Source organism: Siphateles boraxobius, unplaced genomic scaffold (genome assembly GCF_051911475.1).
Source record: "Siphateles boraxobius isolate OS27281-9 unplaced genomic scaffold, OSU_SipBor_1 8, whole genome shotgun sequence".
Taxonomy (NCBI): domain Eukaryota; kingdom Metazoa; phylum Chordata; class Actinopteri; order Cypriniformes; family Leuciscidae; genus Siphateles; species Siphateles boraxobius.
In genome coordinates this window covers 28,324,359-28,346,671 of record NW_027509208.1, presented here as the reverse complement: position 1 = coordinate 28,346,671, position 22,313 = coordinate 28,324,359, and the positions used below count along the sequence as shown (strand labels likewise).

At 47.9% G+C, this 22,313-nt stretch overlaps 1 protein-coding gene across 1 annotated transcript in view; it reads right to left on the bottom strand.

Moving 5' to 3' along the window:
• The window catches only part of LOC143729142 (organic cation transporter protein), a 52,088-nt gene that overhangs the window by 21,260 nt on the left and 8,515 nt on the right, over positions 1 to 22,313 (bottom strand). Inside the window, exons 4-6 of the mRNA XM_077220237.1 lie at positions 9,643 to 9,811; positions 9,279 to 9,405; positions 431 to 537 (exon numbers count right to left, since the gene is read on the bottom strand). Of these exons, the coding sequence (XP_077076352.1) occupies positions 431 to 537; positions 9,279 to 9,405; positions 9,643 to 9,811 (403 nt within the window). The remainder of the gene's footprint in view (positions 1 to 430; positions 538 to 9,278; positions 9,406 to 9,642; positions 9,812 to 22,313) is intronic.

Here is a 22,313-nt window from a genome sequence, read left to right as displayed (position 1 = left end):
CCCATTCAGTCGACGTTGACTACGTCTGACATAATCGACTGAAAGGGAGCGTCCTGGTTGCGTATACAACCCACCATTCCCTGAAGGAGGGAACGGAGGACGTAGTCCCCTTGCCACTATCGCTGAACCATCGCTGACTCTGGGTTACGCTTGGCTCCTCAGCAAAAAGCAACTTGTGCGTGCATCCACTTCCAAATTTATATCCGCGCCGCGGGGGCGGAGTGTGTGATGCGAATAACGCACGCCAATTACATTGGCTCGTTCAATAGTACTTGAAGAACATTGGCTCTCTGACGCAATCCCCATTCAGTCGACGTTGACTATGTCCTCCGTTCCCTCCTTCAGGGAACGGTGGGTTGCATACGCAACCAGGAGGTTCCTAAAAGTCCAAATGTTAAATAATTAATTCTCAAGTAGAGAATTTTTTTACCACAAGTAGAAGAGAATGAGGGACTGTTTCCTCATTCTGGGCGTTCGGACCAGATCGATGACAGAGTACTTCCTCAGGTCTTGCATTTTCTCTGAGTTTTTTGCGCTCTGCAAAACAACACAAACCCATTTTAACTTAAGGTATTCTTAAACTACATAACTCAGTATTACAAGTTGGAGACTATTTTGAATATTCATCTCTGAAGAGAACTGTAACTCTGTTACATGCCAGATGCAAATACAACTCCATTGCTCCATAATAGGTAAGTTCATCCAAAAATGAAAATTTGGTCACTGTCATGGTGTGGTTTTGTGTCTTGTTCCTTGTTCTTGTCTGTCATGTGATTCCCTGTTTGTCATGCGATCCTGCCATGTGTCTTGTCATTTGTTAATTGTCTGATCATTGTTCACAGGTGTTCCTTGTCTTGTAATTAGTCAGTGTATTTAAGCCCTCATGTTTGCCCTGTGTCTTTGTCGTGGATTGAATGTTTCTAGTCCTGAATGTTTTTAGTCTTGAATGTTCCTGCCGTTGTTCTTGTTTTGTTTCACACCTTGTCCTGCCTTTGTTTTGTGTTTATAATTAAAGTTTGCGTTTGGGTCCTCACCAGCTTACCTTCAGTGAATTGATTCACAACAGTCACACTTTGTATAAGCCCATATAGCAAGCATGTTTGGGCCACATGTGGGTATTATCTGGCACATATGGCCTAGATGTGGCATGGCTGAACAGATATGGGCCAAATTGTGACCATATTTGTTATGCCATAACTTTAAAATCTGTGGGAAATGCTCTCTTGGTTCGCAACTCATTTTGAGGTATGGCCCAGATAACAATAAACACATGAGAACCATATGTGGTTGAGCTATGTCACACAGTGAGAAACACTGACTTGTGGTAAACATTTGGCGTATACATGGAAAAACACAGGAATCCTGAAAACAAGTGCGGCAGACATCCGACGTTACACACCTCAGGTTGCTATGCATCTTCCCTCCTATTGGTGGAGTGAGACTACGGCGCGAATTTGACTGCGATGCGGAGACGCACGCGGGTGCCATTTACTCTGCTTTCCTCACGACTGTTCATTCAGGTAAGTGATATTTTGACACTTTAAAGTCATATAATTGAAATATGCAGTATTATGTGTAAATATTGCACGCTATTAAGCGTTTAGTTATTCGTTTCATTGAGGAAGGAGTCAAATTAGCAAATATTTTCCTCAGTTTACTGCTATACAATAAAGTTTAATGTATAGCTGTCCACTGGTTTGCTGTTTTAAATTCAGATGTTTTTTTTTGGCTATATATCAACAGTACACTGTCGTATAACGTTACATAAAATAGTATCATATGTCATGTGTAATGTCTTTAACTTCTATTTACTTATATAAAAAATAATAAGTACAATGTACGTAATTTTGATTTATTGCAAAAGGGATATGGGTAAGGTTAAGGACAGGTTTAGTGGAATGGGTGGGTTTAAGGCTGGGTTAAGGTGTAAGGGAAGGGTTAACAGTGTAAATATAGATACAATTACTGAAATTAATTAAAGGTATAATAACATGCAGGTAATTATAGTAATATAAGTACAGCGTAAATTTTATGTACACAATAAGTGCAGTGTATAAAATGTTTACTTTAAATGTTAGTACATAGTAGTTAAAGACATCTAATATAGAGTAGGTCCGAAAATTCTTCTATTCTTTACTCACTGTCATGTTGTTCAAAACCTGTATGCCATTCTGCCCCAGAACAAAAAACTACTCATCACTCTTCCATTCAATTACAATGAATGTGGACTTTGTGTCACAAAACACAAATGGACACAAATGCATTATGAAAGTATCATAAAAGCAGTTCTTAGTTCATTATGTTGTAACTCTTCTGAAGCCATATGATTTGTGTGAGAAACAACAAAATTTATGTTATTAATTTGTAATCTTTCCCTCCAATGAGCTCCTAAAGCCCTCTAAACATTGTACTATTTTTGGAATCCTTTGCAGCTGATCGCACACCAGACGAGAACTCACAGGTATTGCACACCAGATGTGTCATTCAATATTCTCATTCTCAAATTCACAGTGGCAGTAGAAAACAGTAAATCTAATCGTCATACAGGCAAAAGTTCACTTCAAAAATTAGCTAAGTGGTGTCAAAGGTTAGGTTTGTGGTGGGTTAGGCATTTGTCATCTCTGCCCTAACTTCCGGACTTCTCCAATCACTCTGCTTAAACCCTGCCCTTTTCTTACTATCGACTGCAAGCTTACCTTCAGATCTGCCTCCATCCAATCAACAACTTTTTTAATAATCTGTTTCACACGGAAGTATGTTCGTCACAGAATGGAAGAAAAGATCCGAACATTTGGGATGTTTCCCTTGGACATACCCAGTTCAGGTCATGGAGTACCCAACTAATCAGCTCTTGAATTAATTCAGTTTTGTCAAATAAGGTAGATCTAAAATGAGCAATGCCGGGGAAGGTCTTAGAAGGGTTTGAAAACTCTGGCTATAGGATGCTTTTGTGCTGTTTATTGAAGCTATCATTTATTGTATTTCATTTTCATTTGTTGCTCCATGGAATTAGAAGTGACATAAGTAAATGAATGATGACAAATTATTATGCCTTTAAGATTTTTTTCAGCTCGATTTCCAAGCTAAACCTAACCCCATGTTGTGTTGTGCCAACTGTCTGTGCCAGTGGGCACATCATTGCAGTGCCTGAAGCCGAGGAGTTAAGTGATGCTTTAAATCTTCTTTGAAAACAAGTTTTGATAGAAACTTTAGTTTTTTCACTTTACATGTTAGTAATAGTCAAATAGTACGGGGCCCCTAAAGGGACATGGTGATGGAAAAAAATTGGGATGGGTGAAAAAAATATTTTTCAAATCTTTTGCGTTCCCTCGAGAAACTTTGCGTTCCAGTGCAAAGACATTTGCATTCCCAAACAAAAACTGTTGTGAGCTCTGACATACACTTCCCATTTAATGATCGGCTGGCAGCGTTTCAGACAGCTCCGTCCATTAACAATTGAGCGGTTCATGGTGTTTGAACTTGGACTCAAATATAAAGAAATGCAGTCAGTTAGTGCTTATGAGTTCAGTAAGGATGGCAATATATTCACAGATTCAAACTTACCGGAACAATAACTCGTGAGCTTAACGTTGTTAAAACACAAATGACAAACACAAATGATTTACAATCATAGTAACGTAGACAACGAGCTACAACCAAATTTTCCTCAAAGCGAGCTTTATATTATAAATTGATCTCTATTAGCAGGCGGCTGAAAGAGAAGTACGAACGGACCGTCTGCAAAGTGCAAAACCCCCCCAAAAATGTTAAATAGTCATTAATTTTAATGCTACACATTGTAGTGTCACCAAATTTAGTTTACACATCAATGGTCTCCTCCAGATCATACTACAACACTTAGTTTGATAAAATGTGCTTTTGCATTTATATTATGAAAAATACTCAATAACTTCACTGTAACACACTGATATAATAGCTGATATAAAAAATAGCTGATATAAAAAATTGGATGACTAGTAATTTCCTACTACTAAATTCTGAAAAAACAGAGATTCTAATTATTGGACAAAAAACTTCCACACGCAATAACCTAGAATACTGTTTAATACTTGATGGCTGCTCTGTTAAGTCTTCGTCGTCAGTTAGGAACCTGGGTGTGCTCTTTGATACCAATCTCTCATTTGAAAGTCACGTGTCTAGTATCTGTAAAAGCGCATTTTTCCATCTTAAAAATATATCTAAATTACGTCATATGCTCTCATTGACAAATGCAGAACAATTAGTTAATGCGTTCATGACCTCAAGGCTAGATTATTGTAATGCTCTGCTGGGTGGTTGCCCTGAACGCTTAATAAACAAACTACAGCTAGTTCAAAACGCAGTTCTTACCATTTAGCCCGGTTCTGTCAACACCGCATTGGCTCCCTTTAAAACATCGTATACAATTTAAAATATTGCTGATTACTTACAAAGCACTAAATGGTTTAGCTCTGCAGTACTTGAGCAAGCTCTTAACCCATTATAGTCCTTCACGTCGATTACGATCTCAAAATTCTGGCCAGTTGATAATACCTAGAATATCTAAATCAACTGCTGGCGGTAGATTCTTTTCCTACTTGGCACCAAAACTTTGGAACAATCTTCCTAACGTGGTCCGGGAAGCAGATACAGTCTGTCAATTTAAATCTAGACTAAAAACACATCTCTTTGGCTTAGCATACACATAACACATTATAGATTGCTATAATTCAATGTTAGGCTGCATAGTTTAGATCAGCCGGAACCAGGAACACTTCCCATAAATCCTAATGTACTTTGTACATCATAAGAAGGATGGCGTCTACGCTAATATTAGTCTCTCTGTTTATCCCGAGGTTTACCGCAAACTGCCGGATCCAGACCATATCCAGATCTGAGGAAGGACCATCACATGGACACGACGACAACGCATCCCTGAAGTGCCAGCCTCATCAACACTGTGAAGGCCTCATGGACACCTCAACAAACTCGTCTCCATATCGGCGTGATGACTCCAACCCCTAACCAGATGAACTGGATAATTATTGTGAAAGTTCTGATCCAATCTGACTTCTGACCTATTATGCCGCCTAAATCATAATCATCCACTTTTCGTTTGTTGGCCAAAGGAGGACTGGCGCCCTGACTGAGCCTGGGTTCTCCCAAGGTTTTTTTCTCCTGTCACCTGATGGAGTTTTGGTTCCTTGCCACTGTCGCCTTTTTTCGCCTTTATTCGCCATTGGCTTTTGGCTTGCTTAGTTGGGGACATTTAACATTTAATTTAGAATTTAACAATACTATTACAACTTTACTTTCCTGTTATCTCTGTATAGCTGCTTTGAAACAATTTGTATTGTAAAAAGCGCTATATAATTAAAGGTGACTTGACTTGACACCAAATTCAGTTCACACATAACTGCTCTCATGCTGGTTATACAACACTTAGTCTGGCAAGCAGTAGCACATAAAAAAAAACAAGTAGGCCTATTCTTTACACAAATGATGTTTGCAGCTAACATTATAGTTACAACCATAGCTTTTGTATGATATTTGCTCACTGAATTTGATGGCATTACACTACAACAATTACAACAATTATGCATTTTTATCAAACTAACTGTTGTAGTATAACCAGCAGGAGAGTAGTGATGTTTGAGCTGAATTTGGTGGCACTACAGTGTGTTACAGCGAAGTTATTGAATATTTTACATAATATAAAATGTGCAAAAGGGTTTTGGGTTTTACACTTTGCAGACGGTACCTTACTCGGACTTGTCTTTCAGCCGCCTGTGTCACGCTTTTGGCTGCGTGAGGCATGTCGAAGCAGACTCAGATGACAGGATTAAGTGACAACAGGAATTTAATATAAACAGAAACCTACCAAAACTACAACTCAGTGTTGACGAGAAACGACCAGGGAGAACTGAAACTAGGGAGACTATATACACAGACAAATGAGGAGACTAAGGGGGCTTTTACACTGGGCTTGTTTGCTGCGGTCCGAGCCCGGGCGCGATTGTTCCCGGCGCCCCTCGCAGCGTTGGTCTGGTTTCACACTCAACTTGATTCTTTCGAACTCTGGTGCGTTTGCGTGTATCTTATGTCATTGTAAACGTGCACGGCGCATGATAGAAAAAATGACGCAGGTCAATATATTGTATTTTTTATTAATTTGGTGCTATTATGCATAGCTGGGTAAACAACGCAGGCTAACTGTGTGTTTGTCGCATAAGCTGTCTTTCCGTTGCTTGCAAATGAACTCTTTTGAGGAGACAGTGGATTTCCAATAATTTGTTGCCCTGATTGCACGCACTACGCACAAATACACTGCAGACTCACTCTTGCTCGTATCCAAGGTAAATCTTCATCCCGTACGTGTGTTTTATTTAACTAAATACATAATAATCGGCTAAAACGCAAGCGTTTACTTTCTGAACAAGTGCGCACTCGAATCCGTGTTGCTTTCACATACACGCGAACCGCAGCACAGTTCGGGAGCAACCGAACTCAGACCACCTCCTCCAGGTAGTCTCAGGTTCGGGATCCAGTGCGCACCCAGGTCCACATGACAGCGTTCACATTAGCGATTTTTCATGCGAACCGTGCCCCGTTCCGAACTAAACTGCCAGTGGGAAAGCCCCCTTACACTGTAAACCCAGATTTGTTTCTAATTAAACTTACGAGTGATCATTACTTATTCTTTGATGTTTTAACCCAAATTAGTTGACTTTTCTCGCAAATCGCGTGGAAACCCGTTTCCCTATACCACTTTAGTTTTTACACAAGCTGAAACTAAACATGTTGAGTTGTATTAACATGGAACCCTAACTTTTTACACAAGCTGAAACTAAACATGTTGAGTTGTATTAACATGGAACCCTAACTTTTAACAAGCAGAATCACAGAAGGAAAGAGAAACGCAATAACTACAACTGACTTCAGCCACCACTGAGATTAAATCAACTGAAGATAAAAGAAGACATTAAATCTCTGAAGATCTCAGCAGAGGAGGATTAAACAACTCAAACAGCTATCCCAGCTTCACATATTACTAACCAGATTGACTCTATTTAATTTCCGTTTGAATGAAATCAAGTTGTATTTTAAGTCACCATGATGGTGATTAGTGTTTGCTTTAGTTGGGCTCTTGACCCTTGACTCTTTAATATTAGATTTTCTCTGGCTGCTGTAACTGAGTGTTTATAATGCACATTAGTTGTAGCAAAAAAGCCAAGAGAAAATGAGATCTATTGATGAGGTTGTAATCATGGTAAACAATTGTGACCTGAATCCCTGATCTGAATCAGTGTCAAATATTTTGGCGGATTATTTTTATTAAATATAGTAGCATTGTGACTTGACAGCGTAAGATCCAACAGTGTTAATCAAATAATATAAAGGATTTAAAAAAAATAGTGCATTAAACTTTTTCTTTACATTATTTCTTAGACATCAAGACTCAGCGTATGACTCTCGACAATGGTGACAATAAATGAAATACTTCATGCTGCAGTGCATGCTGGGTGCCACCAATCAAAACTCAACCACATCTCCCAGCATGCATTGCGGTATTAATACATTATGTAGCTGGATTTTTTGTAACTTGTTTTATGATTTGATCTGATTATCATGATATTTTGTTTGATTGTCATTGTTGAGATTCATATGCTGTTACCTGATGTCAGTGTGCATCAGGTTTTTGTGCACTAAATATTTTTTTTAAACAAAGTATATTATTTGATAAACAACACTGATAGATCTCATACTGTAAAATCTAATGGATTATATTATGAATAAAACAATATTAGAAACACAAGAACTAAAAAATCAAAGCATTAGACACTGATTAAGATAGGGATTCAGGCTATTATTGGGTGATGATGTCATTGTCATCATCAATAAACAGCTAACATCTCCTGATCTCATTTTCTCTTGGCTTTTTTGCTACAACTACAGTGCATTATAAACACACAGTTACAACAGCCAGAGAAAATCTAATATTAAAGAGTCAAGGGTCAAGAGCCCAACTAAAGCAAACATTACTCTTGATTTCATCCAATTGGAAATTAAATAAAGTAAATCTGGTTAGTAATAAGTGAAGCTGGTAATGCTGTTTGAGTTGTTTAATCCTCCTCTGCAGAGATCTTCAGAGATTTAATGTCTTCTTTTCTCTTCAGTTGATTTAATCTCAGCTGTGGCTGAAGTCAGTTGTAGTTATTGCATTTCTCTTTCCTTCTGTGATTCTGCTTGTTAAAAGTTAGGGTTCCATGTTAATACAACTCAACACGTGTGGGCGAAGGGCTGGAGAAGGTCGGTTGATTACTGGGAGAAGAAGAGGTTCCAGGCAGAAGGGTCAGCAGGGTCTGATCCAGGATGGTACCGGCAGTTCGGGAGTCCAAGGCGGAGCAGGCTGTGCAGGCGGTCAGGGCAGAGACAAAGGGAGGGGCCATGGTGGAGGCAGGGCTGGGTTTTTTGGGGTCGGTTCTTCTGTCACGCTTTTGGCTGCGTGAGGCACGTCGAAGCAGACTCAGACGACAGGATGAAGTTACAACAGGAATTTAATATAAACAGAAATGTACCAAAACTACAACTCAGTGTTGACGAGAACCAACCTGGGAGAATTGAAACTAGGGAGACTCTATACACAGACAAATAATGAGACTAATTGACAACAGGTGCACACGGTGAGTGATGATGACTGATGAGGATGATGACACGTAAGTGAAACTGATTAACAAGAAAACACAAGGTGCACAAACACAGAAGGCAAAACAAACTGCCTGCTCGTTTTGAGGAAAATTGAGTTGTAGCTCATTGTCTACGTTTCAGTGATTGTAAATAGGTGTCTTTTGTGTTTTAACAACGTTTAGCTCACGAATATATTGATCTGGGAAGTTCGAATCTGCGAATATATTGCCAACTTTACTGAACTCTTTAAGCACTCACTTACCGCATTTCTTTATATTCGAGTCCAAGTTCAAACACTATGAAACGCCGTCAAACACTATTAACGTACGGAGCTGTCTGAAACACTGCCAAGTGGGACATTACACAGGACGTGTCTGTCCGAGGCGAGCTCACAACAGTTTTTGCGAGGGAAAGCAAATATCTTTGCGAGGGAATGCAAAAGTTTTGTAAGGGAACCCAAATATCTACACGAGGGAACGCAAAAAATTTTACAAATATTTTTTTCTCCCATCCCAAATTTTTTCCACCATCACGTCCCTTTAGGGGCTCCGTAAAATAGTCATGTCAGTATAGTCAAAAATCTGACTAGTGAGACTAAGAGTATGCCACACCTGACAGAGTTCAAAGTTGTTGTCCACCAGAGGTTTGCCATTAATAAGTGCCGCCTTGCGAATTAGATCCAATGCCTCTTCATGCTTCTTATTGGCCATTAACCAACGGGCAGACTTAGGAAGCACCCTGAGAATACACACAAAAAAACATGCATAACAAGAACACATGGCCTCAAAAGTACCTGGACAATTATGGACACTTAAGTCTCATGCCTTTACATAAGATACATTTATAAACATCCCAAATTGTCCTCATCCGCTCTCTCCTTCCCTCTTCCTGTGCAGTATTAGAAAAGTCAATATGTGTCCTATGTGGCCTATTTGTGTTTGCTGTAGAAGAGTTTTCAGCTCCTCTCCAACTTACCAGATGTAGAACACGAAGAGGAAGCCAGGGGCAGATATGGCCAACTGCAGTTTACGCCAGTCTCGGACGAGGTAGGCCACCCCTGCAAGGAGGATGTAGCCAAAACCAAAGAAATAATCTGTGATGACACCTGCCAGCATGCGTTTTTTGGGGCCCGTCCACTCAGTACCTGCAAAATTAAGAGACGAAATGCAGACAATATACGATAATCTCCACTCACATTAAATCAGAACGTCCCAGTCCCAGAAACAAATGAGTGGTAGTTGAGCTTTCCCACAGATTTTTTTATCTACATTTAACCAACGATCAGTACCCCAAAATTCCCAAATCGTTAGACACTGACTGGGCCTGGTCTCAGACTAAACATTATCTCAGATTCTGATCGAGTCTGGAACAAAGGAGTTTGAAAGGATATATTTATTGGATAACACTTTAGAATACTGTTCTGTCATTAGTAAATAACTACAAAGGAACAAATGAGTAACGCATTACTAACATTCTATTATCTACAATTAACTAACAAGAAACAGGATTGTAATTCCATCGGACGAATTTGGCTGCATTACTAGTTGGCTACCATGATCCTCACTGCAGAATACTGTTCCAAATAATTAGTAATTCCTTTAGAAGGATGTAGTAATATTTGAGTCATTACTATCTAGAACCTTCCACAAATCTCCAAAGCTTACAGTGACATCAGTCATTACTAGACAGTCATCATGATTTTCACTTTAGAATACTGATACAAATAATTAGTAATTCCTTCTGAAGGATTTGGTAAAACTTGTGTCATAACTAGTGGGTTACCATGATCTTCACTTTAGAATTAATTATACATCATGCCTTATTCACATGAATTATGAACCTGACCTGTATATAGTAGTTCTCAGAAGTCCCTTAATAGTATGAAATAGTCAAGTCAAGTCAAGTCAAGTTTTATTTATAGTGCACAAGTTTAACACAACCGTAGTTGATCCAAAGTGCTTTACAGTACAATAAAATAAATCAATCAAATAAAATAAAGAGAAAAGTAGTAGAAAAAAGGAGATAAAAATCAAGTATCAAAATCATTCTGTGTATATACAAACATACATACATAACGTAGAACACTGACTAATTTAAAATACGTCCACAACATTACTCGAATGCAAGAGAGAAAAAATTGGTTCCCTTTCAGTCGAGAACGTCCGACGTAGTCGACGGTCGACTGAATTGGGAGATCGCTAGAGAGCCTGTCTTCTTCGAGTACTATTGAACGAGCCAATGTAATTGGCGTGCGTGATTCGCATCACACACTCCGCCCCCGCGGCGTGGGTATAAATACGGAAGTGGATGCACGCACTAGTTGCCTTTCGCTTCGGAGCCGATCGTTTGATGTCTCTGAGAGTGCTGTTGTCTACAAAACGAACGAGTGTGTCGGTGTTCTTCAGGAAGACTCTCCCAGTGCTGGTGTTCTACAGCGCGAGTGCAGCGGTGATCGCGAGCTTTGAGCTCTCAACTGCTGTTTTAACAGCAACAAATTTCTAAATGTTTGTGTGTGTTGATGGCTGGTTAGAGGGCGGAAAAGTGAGTGCTTCACTGTTTCAGTTCTCTGTTCAGTGTTGCCGCGGTCATTCCCCTGTGTGCTCCGGCACTGGTGACGGTCCTATTTTCTGAAAGAGCAACACGGGTGCGTTTGCGTCTTTTTCAAGATGTCATTCCGCCCGTGCGTTTCTGGGTGCGGTCGTTCCCTGTCTCTCTCTGATGGTCACAACTGTTGTGTCACGTGTTTGGGCTTACAGCACGCTGAGACAGCTTTTGTGGACAGCTCATGTTTTCACTGTGGGAACATGACTGTCGCAGTGTTGAGGGCGAGACTCGCCTTCGTTCGCGGAGAGCGAGTCCCCATTACCATGCCCCACCCTCGGGTGCTGTGTGGGATGGGTGACCGGAGGATAGTGTAGGATGTCCCGCCCGGTAACCATTCCCTGTGGGCTCCTCACTCCTCCCTTCCACTGCAACCACTGGAGCCTCCTGTGTTGTCTGCTGGTCCATCTGTAATGGGTGGGCCAGCGATTTCACTCGGGGCTCCCCTGGAGGACAGGACGCCGATTGCAGCATCGCAGGGTGAGCTGACTTCTAGAGATGATGACTCGGCTGCATTGTCTCCCTCCGGGAGTTCAATGTTGCCCGAGCCGGATCCAGAATTATCAGCTATGCTGAAACGGGCCGCCGAGGCTGCCGGGCTCGAGTGGAACCTCCACCGTGTCCCGTTCAGTCTCGGTTGGAATCTGGAGTTCTGGAGGTATCTTGGGGCGGGCCGCGCTGGTTCTCAGCTCGCCGCCCCAGTGCCTTTCTTTCCCGAAATGCATGGAGAGCTTGTCAGGTGGTGAACAGCATCTTTCTCTGCCAGAAACTGCCTGACTAGTTTTTCCCCCTCATTACCCTTGATGGAGGAACGGTGAAGGGTTGCGAGGTGTCCCTCCATTGGAGCGGTCTGTCGACACAGGTGCACCTGTGTCCGGCGGCCGCTGCCTTTTGGGGGGATCCTCGTCTACCCCCTAAGGCCTGTGAGTTTCGTCTGTTCCGACGGGCAGAGCTTACAAAGCCTGTGGGCAAGCCCCTTCCTCTTGCGTGCCATGGCGTTGCTGCAGGCTAGGGCACCCATGGCATGCACGAGGGTAATCCAGACCGTGCGCTCATAGGTGAGCACCGCACTGCATCCGACCTCACCCTCCGGGGTACGGGTGTCGTAGCGTGCGTGATCGGTCTGGCGATGTCCACCTTGGTGGTCCAGTAGCGCCTTCGTTGGCTCAGCCTGGTTGGTATGGCGGATGCGGACAAGGTTCGGTTCCTGGTCTCCCCAATTTCCCAGGTTGGGCTGGTCGGCGACGCGGTGGAGAACTGCATCAAACAGTTCTCTGCCGCTCAAGCGCAGACGGAGGTCATCCGGCACATCCTGCCCCGGTGGCCAGCTGCTGCCTCCACCCGCCGCCGGTGGCAGCTCCTCCGCCTGCTCGTCGCCGTGGGCGTTCTCCGGCCGCCGCTCCTGCTGGCCCTCCGCAGCAGCCTCCACCCAGGCCTCAGCATGGAGCCGGCCGCAGTAGAGACGCCCAGCCCGCTCCAGGCGCTGCCAAGCCAGGTGGCAAGCGACAGCGAAAGCATTCCGGAGCGGGCCGCCCAGGAATGGATGAGATGCTCTTGGAGTGGCACGATCACTCCCTCCCCCCGGGTGAGGGCCGGGTGGAGCCTTTGTTTGTGTGTGTGTCTGTTCCGCCGCTGGCTCCCTAAAAAAAAAAAAAAGCGGAGCAAGCGGTACCCACACTTCAAAGAGAGAGCAATTTCATCTGTTCCTGGGTCCCAAGAGGGCCAGTCTGGCGGGTGTGACCCTGTATAGCCTTACACCCCTCAGCTCCCCCTTGGTCGCCAGCAGGCAGCTTGGTGCGTTCGAGGACCCGGTCATCCGCCTTCTCACGCGCCCCCTGCCGCTTGTGGAGACAGGTAAGTGTTGCACAGCACACTAACACCACTCTCTCTACTTTGCTGCCCCACCTCAGGCTCGGCTACCCCGCTCAAGTCAGTGATAGTCATCACATTAGGTGTTGAGCAGACGTGCTCCTGAAAATTCAGTGATATTCATCACACCGAGTGTTGAGCAGTGCTCCTGACTTGTGCGTGCTTATCTTATCCTGCTGGCGAAGGATTTGATATAGCCGCTCCTCCAGCCGGTACGAAGGCCAGTTGTAAACTCGTTCTTCGTGCTACTAGGGGGTGGGTCGTGACCATCTTGGCCCAAGATTGGTCTGCAGCTTTGACCTGAAAGACAGGTGCTTCAGATCTCTACCTCCCGCACCGCAGGCCATCCTGTGTGTTGCGTCTAAGGGTGGAGTATCAGTACAGTGTCCTTCCCCTCGAGTGCTCCAGAGCCCGTTGGGTCTTCAGGTCAACGGAAGAGAGTAATCTCGCCCACGGGCTGAGTATCTCTTTTCTAGCTTTGGAGAGGTACTCGGTCCAACATGTCTCTCCAATGAGAATGTGTTCAGCTGGTGTTGAAGTGAGAAAGGGTCCCACTGAAAGAACTTTCAGAGGCTCCTGGGGTATATGGTAGTCGCAGCCTTTGGCTCCCTCCATATGTGACCGCTTCAGCGCTAGCTTCACGATCGAGTCCCGAGGTGACCGTGGCAGAGCAGCTCACCCTCTGTGACTATAGTTCATCCCGGTCTGCTGCTAAACCCTCTTCAACAGAGGGGCCATGTACAAAGGGCGTGTTTTAACGGGGGCCTGGGCGACCCCCGACTACACGGGCATTCGTGCCTCGAGTTGTTAGACATTGCGACCGTTGAAGCTTCCCCTGCATGTCACAAACTCACCCGTCACCTCCTCCTTGGAGTCAGATGCTTCTGAGGGCGCCTTGTTCCACTCCTCCCGCTTACTCAATCGTGCCGCCATCGAGCCTCACGACAGTTATAGCCAGGGCAAGTGGAGACTCCATCCCCTGGGTCCGGCTGGGTCATGACCATTCCGGGGCCGCTCAGTTGCCCCCCCGGTTTTATTTTTCCGCCAGTGTTTGGGTAAACCGAGCGGACTACCCTTGGACAAACACTGGGACTCAGCTGCCCCAGGGGCCCGCAGAAATGCGTTTAACCCCAGTGAGCCTTCTAAAAGTGACTGCGACTCATGGTCGCCTGGCGCCTGCAAGTCAGTGAAATCATCACTCTTCATGTTGAGCAGAATTGCTCCTGAAACTCAGTGAAGTTCATCGCACTCAGGTGTTGAGCAGCAATGCTCCTGTAGCTCAGTGAGTCCATCACAGGTAGCTCAGTGAATTCATCACACGCAGTGCTGAGCAGAAATGCTCCTGGTGCTCAGTGAAGTTCCTCGCACTCAAGTGTTGAGCAGAAATGCTCCTGAAGCTCAGTGAGTTTATCACACTCAGGTGTTGAGCAGTAATGCTCCTGAAGCTCAGTGAACTTGTCACACTCAAGTGCTGAGCAGAAATGCTCCTGTCGTTCAGTGAAATTCTTCACACTCAAGTGTTGAGCAGAAATGCTCCTGAAACTCAGTGAGTTTATCACACTCAGGTGTTGAGCAGGAATGCTCCTGAAGTTCAGTGAACTTGTCACACTCAAGTGCTGAGCAGAAATGCTCCTGTCGCTCAGTGAGGTTCTTCGTACTCAAGTGTTGAGCAGAAATGCTCCTGAAGCTCGGTGAGTTTATCACACTCAGGTGTTGAGCAGGAATGCTCCTGAAGCTCAGTGAACTTGTCACACCCAAGTGCTGAGCAGAAAATGCTCCTGAAGCCCAGTGATCTTCACATGTTGTGTTGAGCAATGCTCCTGTCTTTTGCGCCCGTCGCTTGCACCTACGTGCCAAGTCAGGAGAGGAACAGGTCTTCATAGTTGCCCCTTATTGGCCCAACTAGACCTGGTTCCCTTCCTGACTTCCCCTGAGAACTCTTTCGGGGACGGGGAACGATGGCACACGCGTTCTTCCCCCGGAGATTCCGGGTGGTCTTACATCTGAACGCGGAGGTTCAGGTGGCTATCACAAGAACATGTGATAGTTACCATCACTTCTGCGAGCACCCCCTAGAATTGGGTAGCGTGCTTACGCCTTTAGAAGTGGAACCTAGTCGTTGAGTGCGTCTTCTCTCCAGAGGAGATCCTGAAAGCTTTCGATCACTTCAGTGCTCTCTTTCCTGCAAAATGGGTTGCAGTAGGCTGTTTTCCTTCACCCTCAAAATGATGTTGCCTCTGTGTTTTTACGACGCTCATCGTGTTGCAGAAGTATGCAGAAGCACGTTCTGATCGTCAGGTTCCTGAGGAGCAAGGTCTTGTAAATCCTTGTGTCCCTCTTTATCCTCTTGGGCCTTGTCCCTGGTGCGACTGCACTGCAGAGACCGCCCCTGAGCCACTGCAGGCAGTGAGTTAAAAATTCTGTTATATCAGTTCGCCTGCTCGCGTGGTCTCTACTAGAGGGTAGGGACTTGCTCGCTTTCGGTCAACGTATTGTGCCTGGAGTCTGGGCCGGCTAACTCTCACAAGCTGAGACCCCGGCTCGGATGGTGCCCAAGGTTCCTACCTCTCCCGTAATGGGAGCAGGTGGTGAGCCTGCAAGCGCTGCCCTGGAGGAGGCAGATCCAGCCCTGGCTTCTCTGTCCGTTCGCTTGGACGTGTACAGAATGCAAGTCATAGACCTCAGACCGGCTCTTCAAATATCTGTTGGAATTCAGCAGAGAGGGAAGGCTGTTTCCATGCAAAGTTGCACTTAGTGCTTGCCTTCATTTCGGCAAAGTTCCGCGATGCAACATGTCCACTTAGGTGTTGAGCTCCTCTATGATGAGTGTAAAGTGCTCCGCCTGGGCGTTGACGATATACTTTGCTAAACAGATCCTAGAGTTGGGGGCTGGACGACACCTAGTTGAACCGCTGCTTCCCGTGGGCTCCCTTCTCATGAAGCCAGTTTCACCATGAGCCCGGTTCAAGTGTCGGCTTGCTGCGCCATTCCCCTCCTATGGACTGGATACGTGCGCCTTTCTACTCCAGTTGAGTTCCCTTCAAATTGAACCCTGTTGAGTTCCTCCACACCCCTCCGACGTCGGACGTGCGGAACGTCTGGTGTTAGGCCTACCACTCGTAAGCAGTGTGGAACCTGTGTTAGGCTGGGTCCATATGTTGCGGTCCCTTCGGTGACCCCATATGTGTATTCTTCCACGATACGGCTCCCTGCGGTGAGCCCATTTCTTCCCTCGGCAGAGTCTCTCTGCCGTCACTGTCCGGTGTGTCTCCCCCCGTCTTAGGCTGGAGCCACCCCAGTGACATTCCATATGTTAGACTGCCCGGTTTCCGCCCAGTTCATATGTGTATTCTCCACATTACCTCCCTTGGGTTGGATGTGGCTTCCGCAGCGTCCCTTCCTTCCAACGTACGGGGAACGCTTTCCCAGTGGTCCTGTAGGAACAGCAGTGACTTCCCTGGCCTAAGCCCTGTCCTTCCCCGCCTTAAGTTTGCGGGGGCATCAGGAGGCTTTGGTTTAGGCACTGGAAGGTGGCAGCGTTAGTGGCGTGTTCAATGGGTGATCCCAATTCAGTCGACCGTCGACTACGTCTGACGTTCTCGACTGAAAGGGAACGTCCTGGTTGCGTATGCAACCCACCGTTCCCTGAAGGAGGGAACGGAGGACGTAGTCCCCTTGCCACTACCGCTGGACCACCGCTGACCCCGGGTTACTCTCGGCTCCTCAGCGAAAAGCAACTAGTGCGTGCATCCACTTCCGTATTTATACCCGCGCCGCGGGGGCGGAGTGTGTGATGCGAATCACGCACGCCAATTACATTGGCTCGTTCAATAGTACTCGAAGAAGACAGGCTCTCTAGCGATCTCCCAATTCAGTCGACCGTCGACTACGTCCTCCGTTCCCTCCTTCAGGGAACGGTGGGTTGCATACGCAACCAGGACGTTTTTAAGCTAGATTTAAAAGCAACCAGAGATGGAGAGGTCCTGATGTTTAAAGGTAAATTGTTCCAGAGCTTTGGAGCGACTACAGAGAAAGCTTGATCACCTTTGATTTACACCTGGAATGAGGGACTGATAAAAGTGACTGATCGCAAGATCTTTAGTGACCTAGAGCCTGTGTATGGGCTAATAAAATCACAAATATAATCTGGGGCCGAAATATGTAGAGCCTTGTATGCGAAAAGAAGGAACTTAAAGTCGACTCTAAATTTTATTGGTAGCCAATGCAATGAGGCAAATTCAGGGGAGATATGGTCCCTTTTCTTAGTTCCTGTTAACAAGCTGGCTGCTGAATTTTGTACCATCTGCAACCGAGACAGTGTAGTTTGAGGTAGGCCAACGTACAGAGAATTACAGTACACTGTAAAAAAATGTTTGTTGACTTAACTCATTATTTTTTGTTATCTTTTTGCATGTTTTTTTTTTAGTTTAACTAACTTATTTTGAAAAGTGTACTCTACCTGACAAATTTGGAAAGGTTTACCTGACAAATTATAAAGTACAATGAACTGATTTAATTTAGTTAAGTAAACTTTGAATCTAAGTTCGGTCAACTAAAGTTAAGTTCCCTTTCGTTGTCACTCCGAGTTACGTCGGATGACGACGAATGGGGTTTCGCTTAGAAAGCCTATCAACTTCGAGTATTACAAAACGAGCCAATGGCAAAGAAATGCCATGGGTCTGCGGAATTTGCATGGCGTAACTCCGCCCCACCTCGTGGGTATAAAAGGAGGAAGCCGGCAGCAAGCAGATATGTTTTCGCTTCGGAGCCAAGTGTATTCTTCTCTCCACAAGCCATCTCTGAATTGTCAGCTTTACAAACGAGTACCTCGAGTGTTGGTGTGACGGCGATCTACGGCGAGAGCGTGCTTCCTGCTGATCTGTTGCAGTGGTCTGCCAGTCGGTGCGTTTCTCCCCGGGTGCTTCAACACTTGAGTTTTCTCTCACTAAAAGAGCTTACACGTGGCACGTCTTTTTAAAGATGTCTCGCCCGTGTACTTCTGGTTGCGGCAGATTGGTATCGGACTCTGATGGGCACGAGCGTTGCATAGTATGTTTGGGCATTGATCATGCTAGAGCAGCGCTCGTGGATGACTCATGTTCTCTCTGTGGGAACATGACCATCGCGTCATTACGGTCGAGACTCCGTGAACTCGCAAGAGTGAGAGTCCCCTCATCCACCCCCCGTCCTGCGGCTGGTGGCCAGGGTGATCTGAGGGTTACGGTCTGGAACAAGGCGCCGACTATGTGTCCGCGACCCCAGCCCCCCTCTTCAATGACGGTGCCCGCTAGTGAACTGCTGATTCCCGCGGGTCTACCCTCTGGTGGCCCGCGGGCTTCAGTTGAAGCTACAGAGGAAGATGCCATGTCTGTTGCAGCATCACTAGGCGGGTTTGACTCTTCTGGAAGTGAGGGCTCGTCACAGCTGCCACCTTCCGGTGTGCATACGGCTGTGCTCGAGTCTGATCCGGAGATGACGGCCATGCTTTCCCGGGCAGCCGCGAGCATCGGACTTGAGTGGAGGCCTCCACCCTGTCCTGAGCGCTCGCGGCTGGACGATTGGTTTTTGGGTAAGGCCGCCGACCCTCGTCCTCGGCAAACCCCAATACCTTTCTTCCCGGATGTGCATGATGAGATCTCGAAGTCCTGGAAGACCCCCCTGTCTTCTCGGGACCGCTCGCTGGTCTCATCCGCCTTTCCTCCCCTCGATGAGGCAGCTGCCCGTGGGTACACTGGGCTTCCCCCGGTTGAACGCTCTGTTGCCATGCAACTATGTCCTCAGAGTGCTTCTTCTCGGGGCGAGCCTAAGCACCCATCCAAAGCCTGTAGATTTTCGTCGACCCTGGTGGCGAAATCTTACAGAGCGGCGGGACAGGCGGCTTCACTGCATGCTATGGCCACTCTGCAGGTCTACCAGGCCCAGATGCTCAGAGACATGCACGAGGGTAGGACAAACCCAGGGCTCTTTGATGAGCTGCGCGCCGCGACCGACCTTGCTCTCCGGGCGACGAAGGTTACCGCGCGCTCCCTGGGTTTGGTGATGTCCACAGCTGTGGTCCAGGAGCGACATCTGTGGCTGAACCTGGCTGACATGCGGGACGCTGAGCGGACCCGTCTGCTTAACGCCCCCTTGTCCCAGGCCGGCCTCTTCGGCGGTGCAGTTGAAGACTTTGCCCAACAGTTTTCAACTGCCCAGAAACAGACCGAGGCCATCAAACACATTCTGCCCCGCCGGCCCGCTGCTGCCTCCACCTTGCCGGCCGGGCAGACGCCTCGACCTGTTTCCCGCCGAGGGCGCCCTCCTGCGGCTCCCGCCCCTCCCGCCCGGACCACGCAGCAGCCTCCACCCAGGGCCGGTCGCGGAGGAAGCCGTAAGAAGGCGCCACAGCCCTCTCCTGCCCCGCCCCCCGCTAAACGCCGGGCCAAGCGGCGCTCCTGAGACGGGCTGCTCAGGGATGATGATTGTTTCTCAGGAGGTGGTAGCAGGACCACTCCTTCCCCCGGTGGAGGGCCGGGGGAGAATCTTTTGTTCTCCACTCCCCGCTGCTCACCCACGGGTGGGCAGCACCCTAATGTGGTTAAAGACAGAAACAATCCCCTCTTCCCTGAGCTCACAGAGTTCTCGGGCGACACAGAGCGCCGCCCACAAGCCGTGCTCTCCTCGCCCCCCTCTGTCCCAGAGGCGGTTGACACGGCGTGCCGTCCACGGACCGCTTCGCCCCTGTCCCCCTCTGTCGCCAGACCCCTGGCAGAGCAGGCCCCCGCGGGACGACCAGCCTGGTCCTCCCCTGGCCCCCTCTGCCAGGGTGCGGTTGCTAACTGTGCCCCCTCTCCGGGCCGCTATGCCGTCCACATCTGGGCCAGTTACTCCGCCTCGCTGCCCCTCCGGGGGGACGCCTGTGGCTCGCATGATCCCGTTGGTTCAGTTCCTGGGAGCCTGGCTAGAGCTTCCCCGTCTGTCCCACTGGATCGCGCGTACCGTCAGGCTCGGCTATGCGATTCAGTTCGCACGGTCTCCTCCCCGCTTCAGGGGAGTCCGCTCCACTTTGGTCGGTGGCAATGCCCCTATCATGAGAGCAGAGATTGCCACCCTGCTGGCGAAGGGTGCAATCGAGACTGTCCCTCCAGCCGAGATGAGGTCCGGCTTCTACAGCCCCTACTTCATTGTCCCCAAGAAAACCGGTGGGTTACGGCCAATCCTGGACTTGCGCGTGCTGAACCGCTCCCTTCACCGGATGCCGTTCAAGATGCTCACCGCCAAACGCGTTTTCGAATGCATACGGCCCCAGGATTGGTTTGCAGCGATCGACCTGAAGGACGCCTACTTTCATGTCTCCATTCTTCCTCGACACAGACCGTTCCTCCGGTTTGCTTTCGAGGGGCAGGCATACCAGTACGCGGTTCTCCCTTTCGGGCTAGCCCTGTCTCCTCGCATCTTCACGAAGGTCGTCGAGGCGGCCCTTGTTCCCCTTCGAGAGCAAGGGGTTCGCATCCTGAGTTATATCGACGACTGGCTGATCCTAGCTCACTCTCGAGATCAGGTTTGCGAACACAGGGACCTAGTGCTCCGGCACCTAGCCCGTCTGGGCCTTCGGGTCAACTGGGAGAAGAGCAAACTTTGCCCCGTGCAGAGGATCTCTTTTCTCGGTATGGACATCGACTCGGTCGCCATGTCCGCGCAGCTTACGAGCGAGCGCGCGCAGTCACTGCTGACTTGCCTAAGACAATTCGAGGGCAAGAGTGCGGTTCCACTGAAACTTTTTCAGAGGCTCCTGGGGCATATGGCATCTGCAGCCGCGGTCACGCCGCTCGGATTGCTTCATATGAGACCGCTTCAGCTTTGGCTTCGCGACCGAGTCCCGAGGTGGGCATGGCAACACGGCACGTTCCGAGTACCAGTTACTCCGACCTGCCGTCAGTTCTTCACCCCGTGGTCGAACCTCGATTTTCTCAGGGCCGGTGTCCCCCTGGCACGAGCTTCCCGGCATGTTGTTGTCTCAACAGATGCCTCCACCACGGGCTGGGGCGCCATGTGCAATGGACATGCTGCTGCGGGCTCCTGGACAGGACCCCAGCGGCTGTGGCATGTCAATTGCCTCGAGTTGTTGGCAGTACGCCTTGCCCTGCACCGCTTCCGGGCGTTGCTCAGGGGTCAACACGTACTAGTCCGCTCAGACAATACCGCCACTGTAGCGTACATCAACCATCAAGGTGGTCTACGCTCCCGCCGTATGTCACAACTCGCTCGCCACCTCCTCCTATGGAGTCAGAAGCATCTGAGGTCGCTTCGAGCCATCTTCATTCCCGGAGCGCTGAACTGTGCAGCCGACGAGCTCTCACGGCTTCAGCCCCTCCCTGGAGAATGGCGACTCCATCCCCAGTCGGTTCAGCTGATTTGGGACCAGTTCGGGGACGCGCAGATAGATCTGTTTGCCTCTCACGACTCGACCCATTGCGCCCAGTTCTATTCCCTGACCGAGGGCACGCTCGGCACGGATGCTCTGGCGCACAGCTGGCCGCAGGGCCGCAAGTATGCGTTTCCCCCAGTGAGCCTTCTTGCGCACACTTTGCGCAAGGTCAGGGAGGACGAGGAGCAGGTCATTCTGGTTGCCCCTTACTGGCCCAACCGGACCTGGTTCCCCGAACTAGTACTCCTCGCGACAGCACCTCCCTGGCCGATCCCTCTGAGGAAGAACCTTCTTTCTCAGGGACGGGGCACCCTATGGCACCCTCGTCCCGATCTTTGGAACCTCCACGTGTGGCTCCTGGATGGGACGAGGCAGGTTTGAGTACCCTACCACCAGCGGTGGTGGCTACCATCACTTCCGCTAGAGCGTCGTCCACGAGACACGTCTATGCGTTGAAGTGGAACCTCTTCGTCAACTGGTGCTCTTCTCACCGAGAAGACCCCCGGAGATGCTCGATCAGTGTTTTGCTTTCCTTCCTTCAACAGGGGCTGGAGCGAAGGCTGTCTCCCTCCACCCTGAAGGTCTATGTTGCCGCCATTGCCGCACATCATGACCTCATCGAAGGTAAGTCGGTAGGGAAGCACGACCTGATCATCAGGTTCCTGAGAGGAGCGAGGAGACTAAATCCTCCTCGTCCTCCTCTCGTTCCCTCTTGGGACCTCTCAGTGGTTCTAACTGCCCTGAAGAGTGCTCCCTTTGAGCCCCTGCA